General features: G+C 34.8%; 1 protein-coding gene across 1 annotated transcript in view; it reads right to left on the bottom strand.

The window, feature by feature from the left end:
• The window catches only part of DACH2 (dachshund family transcription factor 2), a 658,986-nt gene that overhangs the window by 497,583 nt on the left and 135,934 nt on the right, over positions 1-25,469 (bottom strand). Inside the window, exon 2 of the mRNA XM_024129482.1 lies at positions 2,388-2,426. Within this exon, the coding sequence (XP_023985250.1) occupies positions 2,388-2,426 (39 nt within the window). The remainder of the gene's footprint in view (positions 1-2,387; positions 2,427-25,469) is intronic.

The raw sequence follows: 25,469 nt of genomic DNA, 5'->3' as shown, positions 1-25,469 counted from the left end.
GGCAAGCCAATTTAAAATAAAACAACACATGCTATATACATGGCTTTCTTCCTATTAAAGCACCATAAATTGGGCTTAAATAGTAGCCTTAATTATGTTATATGACAGAGCCTAATTTAAATATTCTCTTTTGTACATAGAAGAAATTATCTTTCATACTGCATTGCACTGATAAATATGAAAATGAAAAATTCATAATTTTATCTTAGTGTTCAAACCACATTAAGAGAAAAATATCTTGGCTATTTCCATGTAGTAAGAAAAAAATCACAAAGTGCATAACCACCATTTTGAGTATCAGGAGAGTTATTTACAAGCACTCCACTTATTATTTATTTACTTTACTTGAATTTTCCATCATCAAGATCTTTGGGTGCATTTATAACATACTGTGATTTTCTAAACCACAGTACCTAAAGGACTTAAAGTTTAAAGCAGAGGTCGCAAACTGATAGCCCATGGGCTAGATCCAGACCACAGATGGGTTTTGCTTTGCCTGCATAGTGTTGCTTTTTATTGAGTTAGTACCAACATTTAAGAATTGGAGAATTTCATATAAAAATCTGGATTCCCAGTTTCTCTTAAAAAGTCAAATCTTAACAACAGTGGCCCTGCATTCCCACCTGGTAGCAATCAGCTGAGCTGAGTAATAGCTGCCACCTTTGGAAAGAATATATGCTCTCTAGGTCACCACAGTCCCCACCACTCCCTATTGCTTATGGCTTTTCATTTATGCTACCACCCTTTTCTCAGTAGGCATTAGAGTTTGCAACTCTCCTGTTTCTCTGTAGTTTATTTGAGTGTCAGCACACATACTTTCAAAAACATTTCACAGTTTTTCTCAGATTACAGTTAGTGTAAAAAACTCATTACATATATATATATATATATATATATATACATATGTAATGTGTGTTCTGATTAATCTAGAAATAAATCTATACAGTTATAAACTACAGTTATGTTTAATCAAAAACAAGAAGTTGACATTAATTTATGTATCATTTTACTAAAAAAAGTCAATTTCAATGCCTGAATCCAATTGCATTCATATAAAATCAAAACACTTACTTTCAATATCCCAAACCTAATCTCAAAACTCAATCCACTTAAACTTTTTCAGTTAAAATCATTCATTAATGAAATCTAGTGGGTTCTAGTCTCTGCCAGCATTGAAGTCACAGTTTAAAAATAAGTTTAGCACTTAAGGAGGCACATCCACTGCTTCAGGTCACTTGGGTATTATTTAGTGTGCATGATATTTAAGAGTAATATTTAATACAGAAAATGCCCCAGATATTAGAAACACCACCATGATGATTTTCATTTTCTATGTTGAAAACCCAGGATAAATCACATGGTGTGGTCCCCATCTCTCTAACAACCCTATGACATTTTTCTTGTAGAAAAATACAGATAAAACATGCATCATGAGCAGCCCTGAAGGAAGGGGGTAAAGTCACCATAGGGTGATTTAACCTGAGAAGGGTGTGTGGCAGTCAATATCAAACTGTACTTTAGAATCATGGGTTGCCCTCCTTCTCCCTTGCATCTTTGAGTTAACTGCCCATTCTTTGTTCCCATTACAACCTAAAAGGTATGAAGTCTGGAGCAATATGGTGTCTCTGATTGCAATTTAACTGAAATTGTCATAGATATTTTAGGAAGTTTCAAGCATAAATCTTAGACTTCCAAATATTTTAAAAATGTATTTTTAGAGAAAAAATAATTTCAAATATTTTAGAACTAGTAGCATGCCTACAATACATATCTGTGCTTAATGCTTAGAAAGATTCCAGAAGATTAGAAGGCCTGGTTGGTTTTTTTTGCCATTATTGCTGTAGCACACTTAATAGCCTGTGCTGCCCTGCAAAAGTGAATGTACCTTCCTAAGCATTTCAGAGCCATGGGGCAGGTGAATTACTTTCGCATTATTTTACATAGATGTCATGATTTTTATGTCAGTGACCCTTACTCAACCCCCATCAACTTTGCAGCCTTTCTCTAGCTTCTGCTTTAGTTCCCAGGGAAGGAGTTGCTCTCTGTGGCTGGAAGTAATCTCCCAACTATGCGTTCCTGGGATTCACTCCCAGTTAATACATATGAATGATCACTAACTGGCAATAGTGAAATCATGAAGACCCCGATTAACTAGAACCCTCAAATGGATAGACAGGTTCTAATTAGCTATTTGGATTTCATTTTTCTTATTATTAACTAAAGATTAAGCAAGATTCAATATTTGCTGCTGAAAATTTTAAATGGCTCTACTTTCCTACCTTAGTAAGTATAGTACAGGGAATAAAATTACTGAAGTTGGGCTGAATCTGTACAGGCTCCAGGACATTCCCAGGAAGTTGATTTTTAAAAAATAAATACATAAATACCTGTTAACAGCTTGTTTTCTTGTCATTTGCCTCTTCCTTCTAAAAGGAGAGTGTAGCAAAAAATAAATAAATAAAACTGGTTAATTGAGAGTTCTGGTTAGTAGCTTCCAATTAATCAAGGCTTTATTATATTTCACAAAAAATCTTCTTAAATTCTGCAGAAATTTTAGATAGGTTACACACAATGAAACACCAGCAGAGACGAGCACAAAGAAGGTAGGAAAGCCTGAATTGCTATTAGATAGTGTTTTAAATATATGAATAATGTTATTACATTTCTGGTCTAATCCCCATTGAGTAAAGAATAATGTGAAATGTCATGTGGGTTAGGGCTTTTCTATACATGAAGGCAAGGAAATATGGTTGTAAATTTCTGTTGAAGAAAATGGCCTCGGGTCGTAACAATTCCAAAAAAAGATTCAGCAATATTGTGTCTTTCCCCTTTCTCTCAAGAGCCTTCCTTCCCATCCCATTGGGTATTCCAACACTTTTTAGGGAACAAAAATCCCTTCAAGTTTTTTTTTTCTCATTTTTATTCGGCCAACAGGATGATGAAAGTAAGCCAATATCAATGTTATGCCTTAATTTCCTAAATATGGAGCCATTAATCACACAGCTCACTATATACTGATTTCTGAAGCAATACTGAACTATCTTACATCTTCCCCAAAAGGGTTACACATGCACATACACACACTCAGACACAAACACACATACACAGTCATACACACATCTGCACAAAATAAGTTAAACACATACAAAAGAGATCAATAAAAAACCCACATAATTATCTTAGTTAACAAAACAACCATTCTTTCCAGTAGTATAGTATTTCCTGGTGTTCCTAAACCCTTTAATAGAGAGCAATGAAATTTAAAATGACAAGATACAAAAAAACTATAAGTAGTGTAATTTGGCTATTTTGAGCCTTATTGCACTTCTTAGTAGTATAGAAACAGGAACCTCCTTCTAATGTCCACTACAAATATATATGGTTAGTTCATCACCCCATTCATAATCTCTTCTTCTAATGGCCTTTTTGTTAAAAGACTCCTTTCAGGTGTTTGTTTGTTTGTTTTTGAAAGGCAACTGCTTCCCTGCTTAAAGGCCTATGGAAACATTTTTTTTAAAAACCCACAGATGCAAACATGTATCTGGGGTTGCGGGGGAAAGGAGGTGGCAGTGAAGGAAGGTGAGCATTTTTTCACCTCCTCTTGTGTTCTGTCACTTGATTGTCAGAACTATTTGATTTTGCTTTATAGTTCACTCACACAACCTGTTTTGAAATTACATTTTCTTAAAGTAGAATATACTCATATATACCAAGTCAATGATAATGCATACTTCCTTAATCCAATGGGCTTTATATTGGAGGACTTTTTCCCTTTTACCAGAGATCCTCCTTTTTTAACTATAAAATTTCCTGAAGACAACAGAACTTTTTTGACTGTCACCATATGTACATAATTATACTAAGTTAAAAAATAATTTAAATCTTCTATAGCTTGAGCTTCATAGATTATTTAAGCATAGATTTTGAAATTACCAAATACCAAAACATTCTTGTTAGAATTATACAATAAATATATAAACATCCAAGAGTTAACTGTCCTTTTATTAAGGATCTTAAAATTTCTTAGAAAATTAGGAGTTTACCTTGACTTTTGAAAATTACTCATTTGTCTTGTCAAACGTGAGAATGCATTTTACAATACTGCCTAACACTAGCTATAATTCTAGGACTTTAGGGACCACAAGTTAAATACATATACTTTATTTTTGACATTCAAAATAAAACGTGACTTCTATATTTCTGAATTTGTTCAGAAGCAGTATTGTTCAATCAGAGTAGTAACCATATATTTAAAATTCCAAAAGATCAATTAAACATTTCCTATGCTTTGATATATGTAAAATGATTGTACACCTCAAAAATACACAAATTTGATTTGTCAGTTACCTCGATAAAGCTGGAAAAATGTCTCAGGCTTTTAAATGGGAGTCACCTGTTAACCTGGCATATATGACCATACTTTGGAGACTACTAAATTAGGCTTTAGCTGTTCCTCATTCAGACAAGGTCTTTTAGTCATGTAATGTATTTTCCTGGCCCAATACAATAAACAAAATGTTGATTTGGGAACAAATATGATAAATAAATAGGATATAAGTCAAGTAATGCCCTTCCCCTACCCCTAACTTCATCTGTAGGGGATAAATGACCAGTAAATATGTGTTGGTAAAATTTTTTTAGTTTCTCTCTGGAGACATGATTAAATCATGTTAACTTTTGCATTTCCAGTGTTGGAGGTTTTGGGGAGCTTCCCTCACTCTTAACTAATAATTTTATTCATTTTATATGTCAACTCTTTCTCCACAGCCGCTTTTATAAACCTGTTTAATCTCTTTAGAGATCCTGGAAATTCTTTGACAGGAATGTATGTCAAAAGAAAAAGGAACTGAAAGCGGCCTGGATATTTTAGGCTTATTTAAGTTTCCAGAGGATATCCAAACAACCTCTTGATCACTTAAGTCTCTAAAGGCATGATCTTCCGATTCAAGAACCTGAAAAATAAAACTATTTCCCTCCTTTCAGAAATTTATTTTTCCTAGAACTATTTGAGAATAACAAAAACCTTGATCATACTAAATATGTTTCTTCTGAAATACTTTGGTGCATGAGCTTGACTCTTTAAATGTCAGTGTGATTTAAAGACACAGTCTAAAGGAAATAAAAAGGGAAAATTACATACGGGATGGGTTGATAGTAAAGATAAATGAGCTTACAGCATTTTAAAATTTTTGTTTATAAGAAGGGGGTTTCAATACATATATATTGTAAATATCAGTCATATAAATGAACATTAATTATTAGATAACCTATGTGAAATCATTTCTACTGTATAAAGTTTTAACATTAAAATCCTTTAAAACCTTCATAATTTTTAAATTATTTAGTGTTGTGGCATATTTGTTCACAATATTTCTGTTGGAAATTTTTCTCCTTGTTTGTAGGTTTGGCTAAAGACACCATGAGTGACCCTTTGCATCTTGTCCTTTGATCCATATGGGAGTTCTAGCCAGCCTTTTGTAAGGGACTTTTTAAACCCTGTTACACTAGTTATATTTCATGTCTTCTGGTTGATGATTATGTATTTCTATAGTATGTTCAGAATGGCTCAGAGAAAACACTAAGTAAATGTTCTAGAAGCCAAACCAAACATTTATGGTAGATGTACATTAAAGCCCCTGAGACACTGGATGCGAACACTGCTTTATCAGCTTTTAGTTAACTTTGGTTTTGATGGTTTGATAACACACTGAGATGATAGTAAATTGGCCTACTTCTAAATTGTATGCTGCCTGTGGAGAGAACTTTGTCGCAGCCTCCAGCTGTGAATTGCTGATTAAGATGGTGTTTCCTTCATAGCATTTATAGTAATGTGTAAATATTTTATTTACATGTCTTAGATCTATTTTCCTTTTGAAATGCAATCTCCATTAAAGAATGAGTTTAGGTTTCTTGTTCACAGACTAGGCTCTCAGTAAAAATTTGTCAATAAACTGAACATTGGCTATGTGAAGGGACAATTTACTCATTTAAATCCATCACTGTATAGAGTCTTCAAGCTTATTCTAATAAAATATATTTTAAGAGCCTATTTTTTCTATGCTACACTGATTTACATAATTGATGATGGGGCTTAATTTATATAAGGATAGCTGGGGTGTTTTAGAATGCGTGAACTTTCACTGAGTAGGTAAAGTTGATCAGAAATATCATGAGCCCAAATTTAGTTGATGGCATCAAATATTCTGAATTATTGATGGGTGAAAAGTATAGAGTCATTATAAAGTTATTCAAGAGAGAAAGAATATTCTAAAATTTATTTTAATTATACCTTAATTTTTTCTAACATTTGGCTTATTTGTTTAGTGAAGCTTAAATTCGATGTGAAACACTAACAGTTCTGTAAGCAGAACTCAGCTAAGCTGTTTCTAACAAAATGAGTTCATTTGCCAGTTGATCATTCTGGTTATCCTATCTGGTTTAGTCTAGCTGCAGATGAAGACAATCAAGCAGGGTCAGAGCAAACGAATCTCGGCCTGGACATGCTCTCAATGTAATACTAAGAGGTGGGAGTGGGAATGAAGAAGATTACTTATTTCAAAGTCTGTTAAATTCCTTACATTCATCCCTTGATTTAATCTCTGACAAGGACCACTCTACCACCATTAAATAAGATAAGATAAAATAGGGTAAGATAAAATAAAATAAAAAGCATTTTCCTCACCAATTAAGACATCAGAGGTAGATACTTAACATTACAAATGATTACCTTTTGATGTAGCTCCTTTTTGTAAACAAAATCTCATGTTAAATAATAAGACCTTATTGTTACATAGTTTTACAGTTAACAGAGCATTTTTCTCATCATTAATTAAAGGAGTAAAACTATTCTGTGTGCAAAAGTGGGTTTGAAACACTTCCCCACTTTTATTTATGTAGAAACTGAGACTGAAGGGTTTTTAATTTGATTCAGTGTTCTTCCACTTCCTGTTGTTGACAATATTTATCTATCTGAATATGAATGAAATACCCCTTTTTGTTGATACTTTTTTCGCTTGATCACTTTCATGATATGTAAAGAACCAACTTCTTTAAGGGTTAAGGGAAGCTCTTCAAACATACTTATAATTGATATCTAACAGTTTTCGTACTGATCCCACAGAGGCCGCATCTATCTCCTTACCCTATGATAGCACTTTCTTAGTTCAATATTTATCTACAAATACTTACTGATCATCAACTATGCACAAAAGCCTCTTTGCTATAGGCTATGGAGAATACAAAGATCTTCAAGCATGGTCCCTGATATCAAGAATATTACAATCTGAAACGAGAGACGTATCATAGTCACAATTGTTACATTGAAAGTCTGTGAGTGATAAACGCCACATGATTTCCTGGTGTAGAGTAGGCATTTAAAAATATCAGATGAATGAAAGTTGAATGCATGGTGATATAAACTAATAGCTATAAGAATTTAGTTGAAGCCATCACTTATACCTAGAGTGGTAAGTGAAGGCATTATGAAAGAGATGATGTTTGATTGGGGTCTAGAGGAATAGAGAGGTTTTGGAAAACAAAGAAAGAGGATAACAATGCTTTAGGAAGTTGAAATTGACAGGATGGGCAGAATGAATTGCTACAAGAGTGTCTGGAGGTGAGATCAGGCAGAAGATTACTGCAATGTCCTCAGCATGAGATAACCAGGTAGATAGAGATGAGAATAAAAAGGAATGGACATGTGCAACAGAGAGTCTAAAGTTAGCATTAATATGACTTAAAGCTTAAATTAACATGGAAACAAAGTATAGAATGGAACAAAGGAGAACTCTGAGCTTATGACTGATTCCATGAAAATTGATTTTCCAAGTTCCATGAAACCAAGTTATAAATGAATTTTCAAACAACCTATTCTGTAAGCAATAGTGTCAACAGAAAGAACACTGAACAAGACATAAGGAGACTTGGGTATTAGTATCAACGATGCAACTGGATGTGTGACCATGAGCAAATGACTTCCCTTTTCTAGATCACAGTATCCTTATTTGTAAAACCAGGGTTGGATAAATTGACCTCTCTGGCCTATCATAGCTCAAATACTCTATGGTTCTCTGATTTCTGAGTTGCCAACAACCTGCCTAAAATACAGGTAGATTAAATTAAAATTTCTCTGAGAAATTAGTAGCTATTGTAATTTAGTTACAACTCCTGAGACATACTTTTTCTTGATTCATAAATAGTTATCGCAATGTCTGTCTGTGTTATTCAGCTAAGGGGCATATCCTTTCTATGTTTCAGAAAAGTATTGAATGAAAATTCTTCAGACATTTTACCTCACAAAGGAAATCAGTAGAGCATTGCTCTGTTTGCATGCTACAGAAAAACTGACTTGAAAACCTGAGAAGTACAGAAGCAAGCTTCACTTCTATTGAAATTTATACGTCTCTATCTATACATATATTGAAGTGAGTTTATTTTCAATTAAATCTTCTTCAACCTTTGCTCTTTAAAGGTTACAGAAATTCAGGGTTCTATCCTGTCTTCACAGTTAATACCTGGTAGTGCTAAGGTCAATCTAATTCCCCTTTTCAAATGCTACATCTTTTTTAAAAATATGGTAACCAGAACTAAACATAACATTCTAAGTGGGGTTATAGGAATGTTGTAATCTCATCATCTATCCTGTAGAATGTTAGGTCTTTCCTATAACCCTGCATGCAGGTAAAAATAAGCTGTCATTCATCAAGAAAGTCACTGTTATTTTCATTTCTCCTTTAGGCAGTTAGTTTTATCTGGGACTTCCTCATTGGAAAATTCCTAGAAACACAGAAAATGAAAGACATAGTTTGCCTAACAGTTACACAGAGAAAAACACACCACTCCCACTAACTGCTGTCTACCATCCCACTTCTTCCACCTACGATAAAAGTGAAAAGACATAACAGTATGTACATTTGCATCTATTTATTGATATGTTCAACATTACCTAACCCCATCAGTATCTGCTGGTTTTATCATTTAAAATGCAAACAACTAAAAGCAAGAACCATAACTAATGGATATCTCCCTGTAGTGTCTAACAATAAGACCATGTACACAAAGCCTCTAAGACAAAGTGGTGAAAATGAACATTTAAAAGGGCTGTGAAACTTTCTGTCCCTCTGCTCTGAATAAGTTTCCCTATTCCTTTCTAATAGTAAAATGAGGTCAAATAATATGCTGATCTTAACATTAGCCCTGGTTGCCTCTCTATTTTTTTCACATTTTTTAAACACATAAACTAACAATGGTTCCTTCCCCTCTTCTCACATAGCACTTTGTGCCTGCCTGTGTCAAGGCACTCAGTCATATGTGTGTCTCTCTCACTACGCTGTGATTCTTTGAGAACAACAAAACCTAACTACTTAACACCCCCTTGATAACAAAATCAGCTCTAACATCATAAAACATGATTAAAGTCTTTAGAAGACACATGTTTGATAAAAAGTATTTGAGGTGATGGTATTTATTTCAAATGTAAATGTCAAGAGCAAGCTTATTTTCCAGGTCTTATATCAAATTTTGATGCAATGAAATATTGCTTTTTAATGGAAATTTAAAATTAATCTTTATTTCTTTATTATGTTCATTATTCTCCAGAATTTTATGTATACTACTAAAATCTTTATGAGCATAGTTTGAATTTTTTATATTATCTGATTTTAATACTTTTTATCTTGTCGCAATGCCATGAATTATGAATTACAGAAAATTTCCTCCAACTGAAATTTCCTTCCCTAAGTATTATTGTTGTAGTCCTTCCACACATTCCAGAGTTAGTTTTCTGTTGCCTCAAAAGTGTTCTGTATCATCTCACTCAGGTGTTTTTAATACAAGTTTTTGCCTTTATCACTTGATCCCAATAAAATAAAATAATTATTTCTCCTTGGTGAAAATCAATATTCTGATACTGTCTTGTATTTTAGGTGTCAATTTTAACATTTTAGCAAAGTCAAACAGGCCCACCAATAAGTCTTCAAACAAAATTTCCAATATATGGATATCTAGGCAGCTTATTCAAATATACGTCTCTTAGCTAAACTCACACCAAGGGTTATGATTAGCTCTAAATGAATACCTATGAAGGCTGTTAGCTATTTCACAACCTAATATTTTCTTTTGGTTATTCTCTTTGTTTAAGTGACTAAGTGGGGTTTTTCTCTCCTTTTCAGAAGTTGTCTGTATTAGCCTTTTGTATATTTACCCTTTTCACTTTATAAATTACTAGAGGTTACTCCCATAACTGTCTTCTCAAATAATTCAAAAGCATCTTCTCTATTCATACATAGCTATGTGTATACTCCATCTGTTAGAAGATATGCCCCCTTAAGTCTAAAACTTCACCAGCCATGCATTTTTTTTTCTAAAAGTTTATCAGCAATACTGTCACAGGTAGTTGGAGGTAACTCTTCCTAACACTTTGTCTCTCTCTCAATTCAAACAAAATTTTAAAAGAATGAAAGAAAAGAACAATGAAAGAATGAAAGAAAAGGACTCTACCCTTCTGTTAGTTATATGAATATGAATCATTGTTAATAGAAATGATTCAGTACTCCCCAGCATGTGTCATGGGTCTTTTCCACCCATCACATCATGCTTCTCCTAGTGTCTCTATAGTCACCCCTTGTTTAGGACTCCTTAGTACTGCATTCTTTCTCTTCCACACTGTAGAAAGTGTAGCAATCTTCACACTGAAAATCAAAAGATTTCAGACTGCCTCCTCATCTCTCCAGGGCAACTAGGTCTTCCCTTTTTTTCTTCTAACCAATGTAGCAACCCTACATGAGATCTTTAGTCTTTTACTCTGCTTACTTGTAAAGCCCTGGGTCTTATAGTGATCACATCCTGAAGAATGTCTTTGTATCTGTGACTGCTTCCCCCTAAAAATCACATCAAGTGGCAATAAAAGACCACCCAGTTATTTTTGAAGGTGTATTCCTAGTAGGAAACAATAAATTTTTTGCCATGCTCACAAATAGCATGTCCTTCTTACATCACACTCGCCATTTACCCATTACAATCTGCAGCAAACAAAAATTTTACAAATCAATAGCAATGTCACAATATAAGCATACAGGTCTTAAATTCTTCACACACAATTTACAGAGCATTTAGAAATGGGAGAAAAACTCAAAGGCGTTCAAAGTCTTGACTTTCTTTTAAAAACATCATTTTCTTTAAAGGCTTTTAAGAGGAAAGAAACTAATGTCCTATTTTAATAGTCTTTGAGTACTAAAATCAAAAAGTAAAATAAAAACCATGTGCAACACAAGGATAAATGATTTTTTAATTGTAGGAGACAAAATTCATTTGTAAGTAACAATAGCCTGCTAATCAAATAGCCTTTTATACCCTTTAAATACTATTGTGGTTCAAACATTTCATCTGCTGAACATAGTATGTGTGTATAATGTAAACCTACATATAAACATGTATGTGGTCCATCCAGAGAAATGAAATCTTAATACTAGACCACATGATTTTTCTGAACTATTTTTCAGGGGAAAAGATAATTTTATAATTAACTGTCATCATTAAAATTCCAATTTTGGTCTCTTGCTAAAAGGGAAAAAAAAAGACTAGTGAAAGCAATCATGTATATTTTCAATTAAGTAGAAGCAAGCTGTCTTCATAGAAGACTTCTGAAAATCAGTTATAATATAGTTTTGACAACTTCTCAAATGTTAGGATTAAGTTGTGGTTAGGCAAGGCCCATTGTCACAACATAGGGAAATTTACCTCACCACCCTGTCACATGACAATATCAACAGGATCCTTTACATGATCAAAATATTTTAATGCTGACCATATCATATTTTAGTGAAAACTTTTAAAGGTTATGCAGTTGTAAACAGGATGATTATTAGGCAGAAAATTTTCTTTGGAATCTATTTGAAGCACCAAGAACACTTTAACAAAGGAAAAATGAGGCCCCAAATCCATTACTTCTTCTTTAATTACTACCTTTTCAAAAAAAGAAAACTTAAGAAAATCTGATTCCAAATAAAGCAGTTAAATTTGACTTTGAAACCCTAGATTATTTGATATACTTAAAGTATAATCTAAACATATATGTCTTATTAGGAAAACTTTATTAGGGAAATATTATGTTATTAAATAGGAATAAATTCCAAACAATCTGAATTTCTTGACAAATAGTTTTTTTCCTAGAACCAGTTTTTCTTTGGGTTGAAAATTGATCATTGTCATATACTAGATTCTGGCCTTTTTTTCCTATATTTGAACTAGCCAAAAGTGCCAGAAAACTTAGAATTTAAGCACCAATTCTCAAGCCTATGCCATCTCACCAAAGGATTTTTGTTAAATACTGATGAACTGCTCCTAAGCTAATACTATGATTTCTAGAATACAAGTATTATCACAATTAAATGTAAGACTAACTACAATATAGTACTGAAAAATCATCTATTTAGCAACTGGGAAATCTACACTATTTCAGAGTCACTGTCTTTTCAAATTTAGTAAGTTGGTAACATGTTGGAGTTTTAAGCACTTCTGTTTGCACAGCCTCTAGAAAAGGGAGAGGTTAAGTGTCTTAGAAAACATGAAAGTGTATGTTTTCCTTTCATGTGAAACAATTATTAGAATGAAGTGGGGGAATGTCAAGGAATTAAGACTTTTCTTTCCTTTGCAAATGAATTCCCCCAAGTTATCTGTATGTTGTATTGGTATATCTCTTACGAATATTTTTTCAAAACAACTCTCCTTTTAAACTTCTTTATTTTATTTACTATACCATCTTAAATTTGTTTTAATTTATTTTAAAGATGTTGGTTAAAATTCATCACTTTTACACTTTAGACTCTAGCCAATTTTTTAAAGTTTATTTTTTGGCTACGTGCATTTTTCTGTCAATTCTGTGTGTGTGTATACATATACATATATACACACCTATATATAATTTAATAACTTCCGTTATTAAAATTAATGCCATAAAGATGCTCTCTTTCCCTGAATTTATACCTCACAGTATAACTGAAATCATGGACTCTAAATTTTATATTCATCTTTGCCCTGGGCCATAATGACTATGTAAACTCTCAACACCTTCTTATTTGAATATTTAAGTTTCTAGCATTGTTCTAAAATATCTAGCACTGCTCTAAAGACTAACACTCATTAAACACGCAATGAATATTTGCTTAGTGAAAAGCAAGAATAATCCAAGGATTTTTCTGACATAGTCTCAGCATATTTTACTATAGGAATAATCATTTGGACGTATTACAGAGATTTACTAATATGGATCAGATGTTTGTTTACTCTTTCATAATTATTACAGTTGTAACCATCAAGGTAACATCTGGTAAGTTAATTTTCTTATTTCTGAATTTTTAAATGAGTAGTGGTCTCTATTATTTTTTAAATGCTGCAAAAGAAATCCTTTTGAATCTTTCATATTTAACTCAATACTTAAAGGAGAAAAATAGATATAATTTATTCTGTATTCTTTTCAACTTCATTTTCATGTCAAAATATTCATCATTCTGTCATATGATACAAGTTGAGCACTATGTTTAGAATATTTTATAAAAATGAGCAGTTTATTAAATGTATATCTTTTTGTGATAGTGCAAATATGCTTGCATCTACTGAATAAAAAACTATAAAGTCTTAGTACACCAATTTGCAAGGTATCTTGACACCTTCCAAATAAAGCCCTTCTTTAAACACTATACTTAATTATGAAATAATTTTATTTTGCAGAGAGAAAAAGTGTTAACAAAATGAATAATAATCTTGCTATGATTATACACACTGAAACACCATTATATCTCTTGAAAGGGAGATCCTGTCATAAAATATCAAGAAAGCCAATGGAGTTCTCTTTTTGAAACACTGGAATCACATAATGGAATAAAAATTATTCAACTGAAAAAAAATCATATATAAACTGAAAAATGTATCATTTCAATAACCACCATCCTTAGATATCAACCACATTTTTAAAAACTATAATATAAAGTAATATTCGCAATTTGCCTCTGGTGACCTTAAACACTCCAATTAAAACAACAACGATTCACTTTGTTATAAAGCAGAAACTATCACACCATTGTAAAGCAATTATACTCCAATAAAAACATTTAAAAAACAACAACAACAAAGACAAAAAGATAGTAGGTCTACACACAAAATAATAAAATTATGCACAATATTACAAATTATATATTGTTGCTGAAAAATGCTTAAAACGCAGGTACATGTTAAAGAGTTTTTCAAATTTTAGCAAATTGCCAGATGGGACAGAAAAAAAGACAAGCTGTTCTTTCATTTCCAAAAGATTATTTCAGGTTGTATATGTGTTTTGACTTAATAACATTGTAATAATGGGTTTTTCAAGGGTCCCTCAGAATAATAAAGTGCATACCATAACTCAAAATATGCTCATCAATAACAATGCACATTCTGGATCATCATTCAAAGATAAATATTAAGGTACCAGTAAAATATTATTTAACATGTAAGTTTTGCTTATTTTAATGCCAGTGGGGTAAAAGTGGTTTTTGAATAAGTTATTTATTGGTCATAAATCTGTGTTCAATTTTTTTGTTTTGGAAATAATTTAGCATTGGCTTGTTAAAGTTTTTCATTACCAAAAAGATTAAAAGAGATTCAGTCTCTTCTTAGGAAAGAATAGGAGGGAGATGCACTCAAATCAAAAGTAATGTACATTAGCTGCAGGCCTTTGGAAGAATAACAATCACATAAAAAACACTACTGAACTATTAAACAATAGGGTGAAAATATGCATTTTGTTGATACTATAAAATGTAAAGGTGTGCTTTTTCCTTAAACCTTTACAGGGTCCTCAAGAATGAAAAATGTGTTGATCTTATTTTCCTGGGGAAAAAAACAGAAAAAAGGTATAAGTAAGAAATGTCTATTCTAATACATGTGCTTGGATGTGTGTGTGTGTGTTTCACTCTTATCCTCCATCTATCACTCCTCCAGTGTTTTATATAAAGATGCCAACAGAACGGAAGCTTGAAGTAGAAAGGGAAATATCCTTGGGAACGAGATCATTCTGCAGGGAGTAGTGATCGTGATATAGAAACATCTGATTCTACGTTATTATCCTACAAATGCTTATAGTGCCTAAAGGAACAGAAGACATATAGATATGTAACATATTGGATACCATTATATGGATGCTATATAAACAATGAATATTTAATTAGAGGAAACAATCTTAGAGAAACCACAAATCTAAAATGAACAGATGAATCAAATGTGCAGGAGGAATCATTCTAGTCAGCTGAAAACAGAATTTAACACTTTCTCACCTTGCTCTTAGTCTTCTGCGTTACCATACAAGTTTATGATTCCTTTCCCTGCCGTAACGATATTAGAAAATCTTGTGTTCCAGGATAATGCAAGATGTCACAAATTATGGAGGGTGGATATTTTTAATGTATAATATTAAAATATAGCTCAGCCCACAGGTGACATTTCCATATGAAACTTGTGTTGCAATATATTTCATCCTAATTCTTCATTTGGCCTTGAATTTTATTTTTCAGGTTGATAATAGCATTTATATTCAGCATCAGAACCAACATTAATTAATCTTAACTGTAATAAAATTATCTGTAAGAACCTAAAGATATCCTTTTTAGTTAAACACACACAAGGCAAAACATAATGGTCCTATTTATTCCTTTCTCTTGTGGCACATTCTTGACCAATATGTAACATCCATTAACATGTCTCACTTCCCACTGGCTATGCATCCTGGTTCTGTAACACTACACCATCATTTTCAAATCTGATCTGAAAGTTTCAAAAATGGAAATTTCAATGATATTCTTCAGGCCTAGCTTCTTATCCAAGGAGCTGAAGGTTCCTCCAACCCCCATTAATCAGATTGTTACTAGGATATGTCAGCTATAGACTGGTTAAAACTGGACTTCTATAGAAAGTGCATAAAATTTCAGTCTTAACAGCACGTTCATAGCATCCTTTCATCAGTCATTTGCAAAATGGAGACTATATTTTTTTTTCTTTTTGCAATCGAGAATAATCAAAGATGAGCTGAGAGGAAGAAAGAGCTCCTAATAGGGGCTTTTTCCCTACTCATTTTTGCTACCATGCTGCTGGGCATTCCTTCTGGCTGAGATTCTCAAGATAAGCCTGTTCCATAGTGTTTTCAGGAAGCCAAACAATAAGAGGTTAAAAAGAAGAGGATTATCAGTTAGCAGCAGGGTCAGAGGGGCTCTACAACAACTCCATAATTGCTACCCAGATCTGGAGTATGTGTGTGGGGGGGGTGTGCGTGAGTGTGTGTGTGTGCATGTGCGTGTGTGTGTGTGTGCGTGTGCGTGTGCGTGTGTGTGTTTGAGAAGGCTCAGAGGGGATAATTTGAAAAACACATGTTTGTCTCAACAAAATCTACTCTGACTAGTACTGTAAACAAGTTTATTTAACCAGTGGAGAAAGTGATTGGAAGAAACATACAAATTCAAAGAGCCCTAGCTTGTAATGCAGATTTTCTAAAGTGAATTATTTCTCTCTCTTACAACTTGGCTGAAAGATATAATTATTTCTTTGCTTAATTATTATTACTACTATCATTATTACTGTTATTATTATATTAATTTTGGGTGTACAGCATTATAGTTCAACATCTGCAAACACCACAGAGTGATCACCACAACAAGTCTAGTTATCATCCATGACCATACAGTTGACCCCCTTCACCCACCCCCAAACCCCCTTCCCCTCTGGTAACTACCAATCTTCTCTCTATATTGATGTGTTTGCTTTCATTTTTTGTTTGTTTTGTTTTAATATTCCACAAATGAGTGAAATCATATGTTATTTGTCTTTCTTCATTTGACTTATTTCACTTAGCAAAATACCCTAAAGGTCCATCCATGTTGTCACAAATGGCATGATTTCATCTTTTTTTATGGTTGAGTAGTATTCCATCATATATATATATGGAATATATATATAGTCCATCTTCTTTATCCATTCATCCATGAATGAGTACATAGGTTGCATCCATATCTTGGCAATTGTAAATAATGCTTCCATGAACACTGGGGTGCATGTATCTTTTCAAATTAGGATTTTCATGTTCTTCAGATATATACCCAGAAGTGGAACACCTGGGTCATTTGGTAGTTCTGGTCTTAATTTTTTGAGGTATTTACATCCTGTTTTCCATAATGGCTGCACCAATTTACAGTCCCAGCAACAGTGCACAACTGTTCCCTTTTCTCCACATCTTCTCCATCATTTGTCATTCCTTGTATTTTCTTTTTTTCTTTTTTTTTTTTTTTTTTGCGGTACGTGGGCCTCTCCCATTGTGGAGCACAGGCTCCGGACGCGCAGGCTCAGCGGCCATGGCTCACGGGTCTAGCTGCTCCACGGCATGTGGGATCTTCCTGGACCAGGGTACGAACCCATGTCCCCTGCATCGGCAGGTGGACTCTCAACAACTGTGCCTCCAGGGAAGCCCTGTCTTTTTGATAATAGCCATTCTAACAGGTGTGAGGTGACATCTCGTGCTTCTGATTTGCATTTTACTAATAATTAGTGATGTTGAATATCTCTTCATATGTCTGTTGGTCATTTGTATGTCTTCTTTGGAAAAGTGTCTATTGAGATATTCCTTGTTCATTTTTTAATTGTCTTGTTTCTTTGTTGCTGAGTTGTATGAGTTCTTTATATATTTTGGATATTAACCCCTTGGATATATGATTTACAAATACCTTCTATTCAGCAGATTGCATTTTCATTTTGATGAGACTTTCCTTGGCTGTACAGAGCTTTTTAGTTTGCTGTAGTCCTATTTGTTTACTTTTGCTTTTGTTTCCCTTGCCTTTGAAGTCAAATTCACAAAAATATCTCTAAGATTGAAGTCAATGTGGTTACCACCTATATTTTCTTCTAAGAACTTTACAGTTTCAGGTCTTACATTCAAGTCTTTAATCCATTTTGAGTTCATTTTTGTGTATGTTGTAAAAGGGTGGCTTGTCCAGTTTTCCCAACACTATTTGTTTAAGTGACTGTCCTTCCTCCATTATATGTTCTTTGCTCCTGTGTCATAGATTAATTGTCCATATATGTGTGGGTTTATTTCTGGCCTCCCCATTTTGTTCCATTAATCTATCTGTCATTTTTTGTGCCAGTGCCATGCTGTTTTCATTACCGTAGCTTTGTAGTATAGTTTGAAATCAGGGAGTGTGATACATCCAGCTTTGTTCTTATTTCTCAAGATTATTTTGGCTATTCAAGGTCTTCTGTGGTTTCATAAAAATATGAGGATTATTTGTCTAGTTCTGTGAAATATGCTATTGACATTTTGATAGGGATTGCATTATACCTGTAGATTTCTTCCAATCCATGAGCACAGAGTTTCTTTCCATTTTTTGTCTCTTCTTCAATTCCTTCCATTAGGGTCATATGTTTTTGGCATACAAGTCTTTCACCTCATGGTTAAACTTTTTCCTAGGTATTTCATTCTTTTTTGATGCAATTGCAAATGGGATTGTTTTCTTAATTTCTCTGAGAGTTTTTTATAAGTGTATAGAAATGCCACAGGCTTCTGTGTATTGATTTTCTATTCTGAAACCTTACTGAATTCATTCATTAGTTCTACCAGTCTTTTGGTGGAGTCTTTAAGGTTTTCTATATATAGTATCATGTCACCTGTAAGTAGTGACAGTTTTACTTCTTCTTTTCTGATTTAAATGGTTTTATTTCTTTTTCTTGCCTAACTGCCACGGTTAGGACTTCTAATACTATGTCAAATAAAAGTGACAAGAGTGGGCATCTTTCTCTTGTTCCTGATCTTAGAGGAAAACCTTTTAGCTTTTTGCCACTGAGTAAGATAAGGCCCTTATTATGTTGAGGCATGTTGCCTCTATGACCACTTTGTGGAGAGTTCTTATCAAATATGGGTCTTGAATTTTGTCAAGAGCTTGTTCTGCATCTATTGAGATTATCATATGATTTTTATCCTTCATTTTGTTAATCACACTAATTGATCTGCAGATGTTGAACCATACTTACATTCCTGGAATAAATCCCACTTCATCGTGGTGTATGATCATTTTAATGTATTTTTGGATTTGGTTTGTTAGTATTTTGCTGAGGATTTTTGCATCTATGTTCATCAGGGATATTTGCCTGTAATTTTCTTTTTTTGTGGTCTCCTTGTCAGCTTTTGGTATCAGGGTAATGCTTCATAAAATGTGTTTGGGAGGTTTCTCTCCTCTTCAGTTTTTTGAAAGATTTTGAGAAGGATAGGTATTAAATCTTCTTTGAATGGTTTGTAGAATTCACCAGTGAAGCTATCAGGTCCTTGGTTTTTGTTTGCTGGGAGCTTTTTGACTACTGTTTTAATCTCCTTATTAGTAATCAGTCTATTCAGATTTTCTATTTCTTCATGAACAGTCTTGGAAGATTGTATGTTTCTAGAAATTTATCTATTTCTTCTAGGTTGTCCAATTTGTTGGTAGAACTATTTCTATATAGAAATATTGGTATTAAGCAAATATTAGACTACACTTGAGTTTATTCAAATTATAATCTGAAACAAAATTCTGGAGGGGAAAAACAGGGGTGGGGTGGGAGGGGAAGTGACAGGAAGGTTGAGGAAAGATCAAATAGGGTGTGAGGAGAAGGAGAGCAATCCATAAATCTAGTGCCTTCACTGCCTGTAATTCCTGCCCCCCCAACACACACAGACACACCCACGCATGCATGCATGCACACACACACACACACACACACACACACACACACACACACACCCCTTCTCTGCCCAGCCAACTCCTAATCAATCTTAAAAACTCCCCTCAGTTATCACCTTCTCTGTCTCTACAGGATTGACCTAAGCCCTTTATTTTGGAATAAAGGGAAGAAGATTTCTATCAATACTTTTGCCTGATGTATATTCAGAAAAAAAAAACAGAAATACATAAGCAGGATCTTTATTGCTATCCTTTAATCAGTTCACTCCATTTAATCAAGTGTACGTTGGTGTAGCAATTCAGTTTCTTCCTTTGGATTTCAGGTGAATGTAAGAATGAGTTTAAAAACAGGGAGGTAATACCCAAGCACTCCTTATTAAGGCTACATGTTTGGAAAAGCCATGAAAAAGCTTAGGAAAAATGGTACTACTATGTTCTAATTTATTTAAATATATGAAGAATGTTACATCATAGAATTTCACTCTAAGGATAAGAACATTATTTTTTTTTTGACCTGACCCTATAAGTTGTACTGGCTTCTATAAGGGGAACACTTACCTATATGTTTCCTCATAGAGAGCTCAGGTTGCTTCCACTGTGTAAAACGTTGTGTACCAGGTATTTTAAAACTCTAAAAGGTAGGAAGTATTTTTTTGTGCCTATTTCCTAAAACTAAGACACAGAACCAACTGCTAAACAATTCGTAATCCTGTTTGTACAGAATAAAAATAATTAATTCAGTGCTTTAAAAAATATTCATCAAATATAATATAGACACGTTAATATAACTAAGAATACACAGAGAAAGTCAACTCAGAGGACCACTGTTCAGCTTAGCTTCCATAGTTCATTAGATCTTGGTTATGTGTCTAAAAATGATTATGCTGTGTGAGATGTAAAAGAACTATGATGAGAAGGTTCATGGAAAAGCAAAGATTATTGTAAAAATGCAGCTTCCCATTCAAACAACACCTTAATCTGAATGAGATCAATTTGATCTGCAAGAATATTTAAGCAGTTAACTCAGAAAAGTCAACCTGCTCTTTTTCCATTTTAAAAATTAACAGGGGCCAGAGTCCAAAGCTGACTAGAATAGAGCTGTGTTTGTAATGACAAAAATATTAAAGTTAGGAATGCTTTTTTTAAACAAAGTCCAATTTCTCAGGTTCACAGAAGCTAATATAAGTTATGCTCACCATATTAAGAAAACATTTTCTTTATTCTATTTTGAAGAAAACTGATTTGTTAGATTTCACAAAAAGAAAATGTTACCTCCACCTCAAAAATCTAAAATATACTGCAATTTCCCTCATATCAAATTTAGCAAACGTGAATTTTAGAGCAATGAGTTATAGGGCTGAACAAATAATTCTGTAAAAAATTAAATGTACTGATAATAGGATAGAGGTGGCATAAAAATTGATATACTTTTTTCACCCTATAGGACTGGTACATACTGGAAACAAAAGGCAAAAGTTTTTATAAACAAGGTTTCCTCAAAAAACATTTTAAGCAATGCAAAAATCATTGGAACATTTAGGCCTAGTCAGAGCCTTAAAGAAGAGTTCAAACTGAGGTTGTATCCATTTTCACATTTGAATTAAACTCTGATGATGCCATTCAAATAATGGTTTGATGTCTTTTGCTTATCACCCAATAAATGCACTTCCAATACTAAAGATTTAAAACCTACGCATCCTGTGTCAATAACACAAAGTGTAGATATCTACCATGGTAAGTAAAGAAAACTAAGAAACAGCATCACTCATAAGCCTATTGGCAAAGCATGTCAATTTTAGCAACACTCCAAGATGATAAGTGTCTGAGTAGAAGGTTTGTTCCCAGATTCTATCTGTACATGAGATAGCCTTCAACTAAGTAAAAGACAGATGGTGAGATGCTGACATGTAAACAATACTTCCACATTAGAATCCATGAGCTTGATTCTCTCTAGAAAAATATCTGCATTCATTACAATGGGTGGTCTTATGAGTACAACCACCTGAAGTGCCTTCCTGAATATATGTTTAAAAACTACCTGTGTATTCATAAAAATGAGATTTTAACAGGCTTAAGTATTGATCCCTAATACCTGAAAGCAAAAGTTGAGGGGAAAATAAGACCTTAAACAGAAAGCTTAAGTTGTAAATATTAAGGAACTTTTCCCCTTAACATAAACTGTTTGGCAGGGCATGTGGTGGCGGGGAGGCAACGGGAGGAGAATCATGCAGTACTAGTGTCCCAAAGAATTTGATTTAATACTGATTCATGGAATGAAACCCGTCTGTGTATCTGAATCCAAATGTTGATATCTCAGCTGCAACGGCAACAATTATGTTTCCTTGAAAGAGGATGGTGAGTCTTTAATTATTAAAGCAATCGTATTTAACAGATGGTCCAAGAAAAGTACTTTAAAAAAGTTACCCAGACGTTTATATAAACGAACAAGCTAAAACAGCTGGCAGCTGGTGCATGAAATCAATAATGAGAAAATGAGTTCTACTGTATCTTTGTTTTCATTGTCTAGTTGAAGACAGAGAAGACAAGAGAAAGAGCGAGAGGGAATCAACTTGTGAACTTCACAAAGGGACCGAATGGATTATGTGTATCTAATTAGAAAGAGAGAAACCTCCTGGAGTGAGGCTGTAAAACTAAAGAAATGGTGTGTGTGTGTGTGTGACCTTGTGTGTATGCGTATGCAAGTGTACCCACGTGCTGAGTGGACAAGAATACAGAGAGGAAATTGTACTTTCTGACTACTTCAGCTACACTGCTGTGGGTGATTCATTGCTTATTTTATGGCCTCGAAAAATTCAAATTGCACTTAATCAGAGGAAAATACTTCAAGAGACAGAATAAGCAATACTAATGCAATAATGATGATTTGAATATTGCTGGCTTTCCTTCACTTATTCTTTTAAGCAATTTCATCAGTTAGAACTTCTTAAATTAAAAATTCCCACTGAGGAGACCTTTAAGATGGTGGAGGAGTAAGACATGGAGATCACCTTCCTCCCCACAAATACATCAAAAATACATCTACATGTGGAACAACTCCTACAGAACACCTACTGAACGCTGGCAGAAGACCTCAGATTTCCCAAAAGGCAAGATAGTCCCCATGTACCTGGGTAGGGCAAAAGAAAAAGAAAAAAACAGAAACAAAAGAATAGGGATGGGACCTGCACCTCTGGGAGGGAGCTGTGAAGAAGGAAAAGTTTCCACACACTAGGAAGCCCCTTCACTGGTGGAGACAGGGGGTAGGGGGAGGGGGAGCTTCAGAGCCACAGAGGAGAGTACAGCAACAGGGGTGCGGAGATTCCCGAACAAGGATGGTGCCGAGCAGCACTCACCAGCCTGAGTCTGCTCACCCATTGGGGTGGGTGGGAACTGGGTGCTGAGGCTCGGGCTTCAGAGGTCAGATCCCAGGGAGAGGACTGGAGTTGGCTGCATGAACACAGCCTGAAGGGGGCTAATGCACTGTGCCACGGCTAGCTGGGAGGGTGTCAGGGAAAAAGTCTGGACCAGCCAGGGAGGCAAGAGACCTTTGTTTCATGGTGCACGAGGAGAGGAGATTCCTGCTCTGTGTGCCCACAGAAGGCAAAGCACTGCCTAAATGAGCTCCAGAGACGGGCACAAGCTGTGGCTATCAGCTCAGACACCAGAGATGGGCATGAACAGCTAACACTGTTGCCGCTGCCACTAAGAATACTGTGTGCAAGCACGGGTCACTATCCACACATCCCCAGGAGCCTGGGCAGCACACCACTGCCAGGGTCCTGTGATCCCGGGACAACTTCCCTGGGAGAACACAAGGCACACCTCAGGTTGTCGCAACGTCATGCTGACCTCTAACGTCACAGCCTTGCCCCACATTCCAATTATGACTACTGTACCCCTCCCTCCCCCTAGCTTGAGTGAGCCAGAGAGCCCTAATCAGCCGCTGCTTTAACTGCCTCTTGTCTGGGCAGGAAACAGATGCCTGAGGGCGACCTACATGCAGAGGCAGGGCCAAAACCAAAGTGAAACCCCAGAAGCTGAGCGAACAAAGAAGAGAAAGGGAAATTTCTCCGTGCAGTCTCAGCAGCAGCAGATTAAATCCCCACAATCAACTTGATAAATGCTGCATCTGAAGAATACCTGAATAGACAATGGATGTTCCCAAAACTGAGGCCATGGACTTTGGGAGCAACTAAGACTTGGGGTTTGCTTTCTGCATCTAATTTGTTTCTGGTTTAATGTTTATCATGGTTTAGTATTTAGTGCTTAGTATCATTGGTGAATTTGTTTATTGGTTTCGTGGCTCTCTTCCTTTTTTTAAATATATATATATTCTTTTCCTCCTTTTTCTCTTTTTGTGAATGTGCATGTGTATGCTTCTTTGTGTAATTTTTGTCTGTATAGCTTTGCTTTTATTATTTGTCCTAAGGTTCTGTCTGTTCATTTTTTTGGTTTTGTTTTTATTTTTGTTTTTTTTTCTTTCTTCCTTTTCTTCCGAGCCCTGCGGCTGATAGGGTTTTTGTATTCTGGCCAGTTGTTGGAACTGAGCCTCTGGGGTGGGAGGGACGACTCTGGGACATTGGACCACCAGGAACCTCCTGGCTACATGTAATATCAATCAGAGAGAGCTCTCCAACAGATCTTTGTCTCAACACTAAGACCCACCTCTACCCAATGGTCAGCAAGCTCCAGTGCTGGATGCCCCATGCCAAACAACTAGCGAGACAGGAACACAAACCCACCCATTAGCAAAAAGGCTGCATAAAGTCATAATAAGTTCACAGACACTCCAAAACGCACCACTGGATACGGCCCTGCCACCAGAAGGACAAGATACAGCCTCACCCACCAGAACACAGTCACAAGTCCACTCCAACAGGAAGCCTACACAGCCCACTAAACCAACCTCACCCACTGGGGGAAAACACCAAAAAATAATGGGAACTATGAACCTGCAGCCTGTGTAAAGGAGACCCCAAACACAGTAAGTTAAACAAAATGAGAAAACAGATAAATATGCAGCAGATGAAGGAGCAAGGTAAAAACCCACCAAACCAAACAAATGAAGAAGAAATAGGCAGTCTACCTGAAAAAGAATTCAGAGTAATGGTAGGAAAGATATCCAAAATCTTGGAAATAGAATGGAGAAAATACAAGAAACATTTAACAAAGACCTACAAGAATTAAAGAACAAACAAACAATGATGATCAACATGATAAATGAAATTTAAAATACACTAGAAGAAATCAATAGCAGAATAACTGAGGCAGAAGAACGGGTAACTGATCTGGAGGATAAAATAGTGCAAATAAAGGCTGCAGAGCAGAATAAAGAAAAAAGAATGAAAAGAATTGAGGACAGTCTCAGAGACTTCTGGGACAACATTAAACTCACCAACATTCGAATTACAGGGGTCCAAGAAGACGAAGAGAAAAAGAAAGGGTCTGAGAAAATCTGTGAAGAGATTATAGTTGAAAACTTCGCTAACATGGGAAAAAAATAGTCAATCAATCCAGGAAGCACAGAGAGTCTCATACAGGATAAATCCAAGAAGAAACATAACAAGACACATATTAAACAAACTACCAAAAATTAAATACAAAGAAAAAATGTTAAAAGCAACAAGGGAAAAGCAACAAATAAAATCCAAGGGAATCCCCATAAGGTTAACAGCTGATCTTTCAGCAGAAAGTGCAAGCCAGAAGGGAGTGGCAGGACATATTTAAAGTGATGAAGGAGAAAAA

This window comes from Physeter macrocephalus, chromosome 21 (assembly GCF_002837175.3).
Source record: "Physeter macrocephalus isolate SW-GA chromosome 21, ASM283717v5, whole genome shotgun sequence".
NCBI lineage: Eukaryota > Metazoa > Chordata > Mammalia > Artiodactyla > Physeteridae > Physeter > Physeter macrocephalus.
Note: the sequence above shows the minus strand (reverse complement) of the source record. Positions and strands in the feature narration are given on the sequence as shown.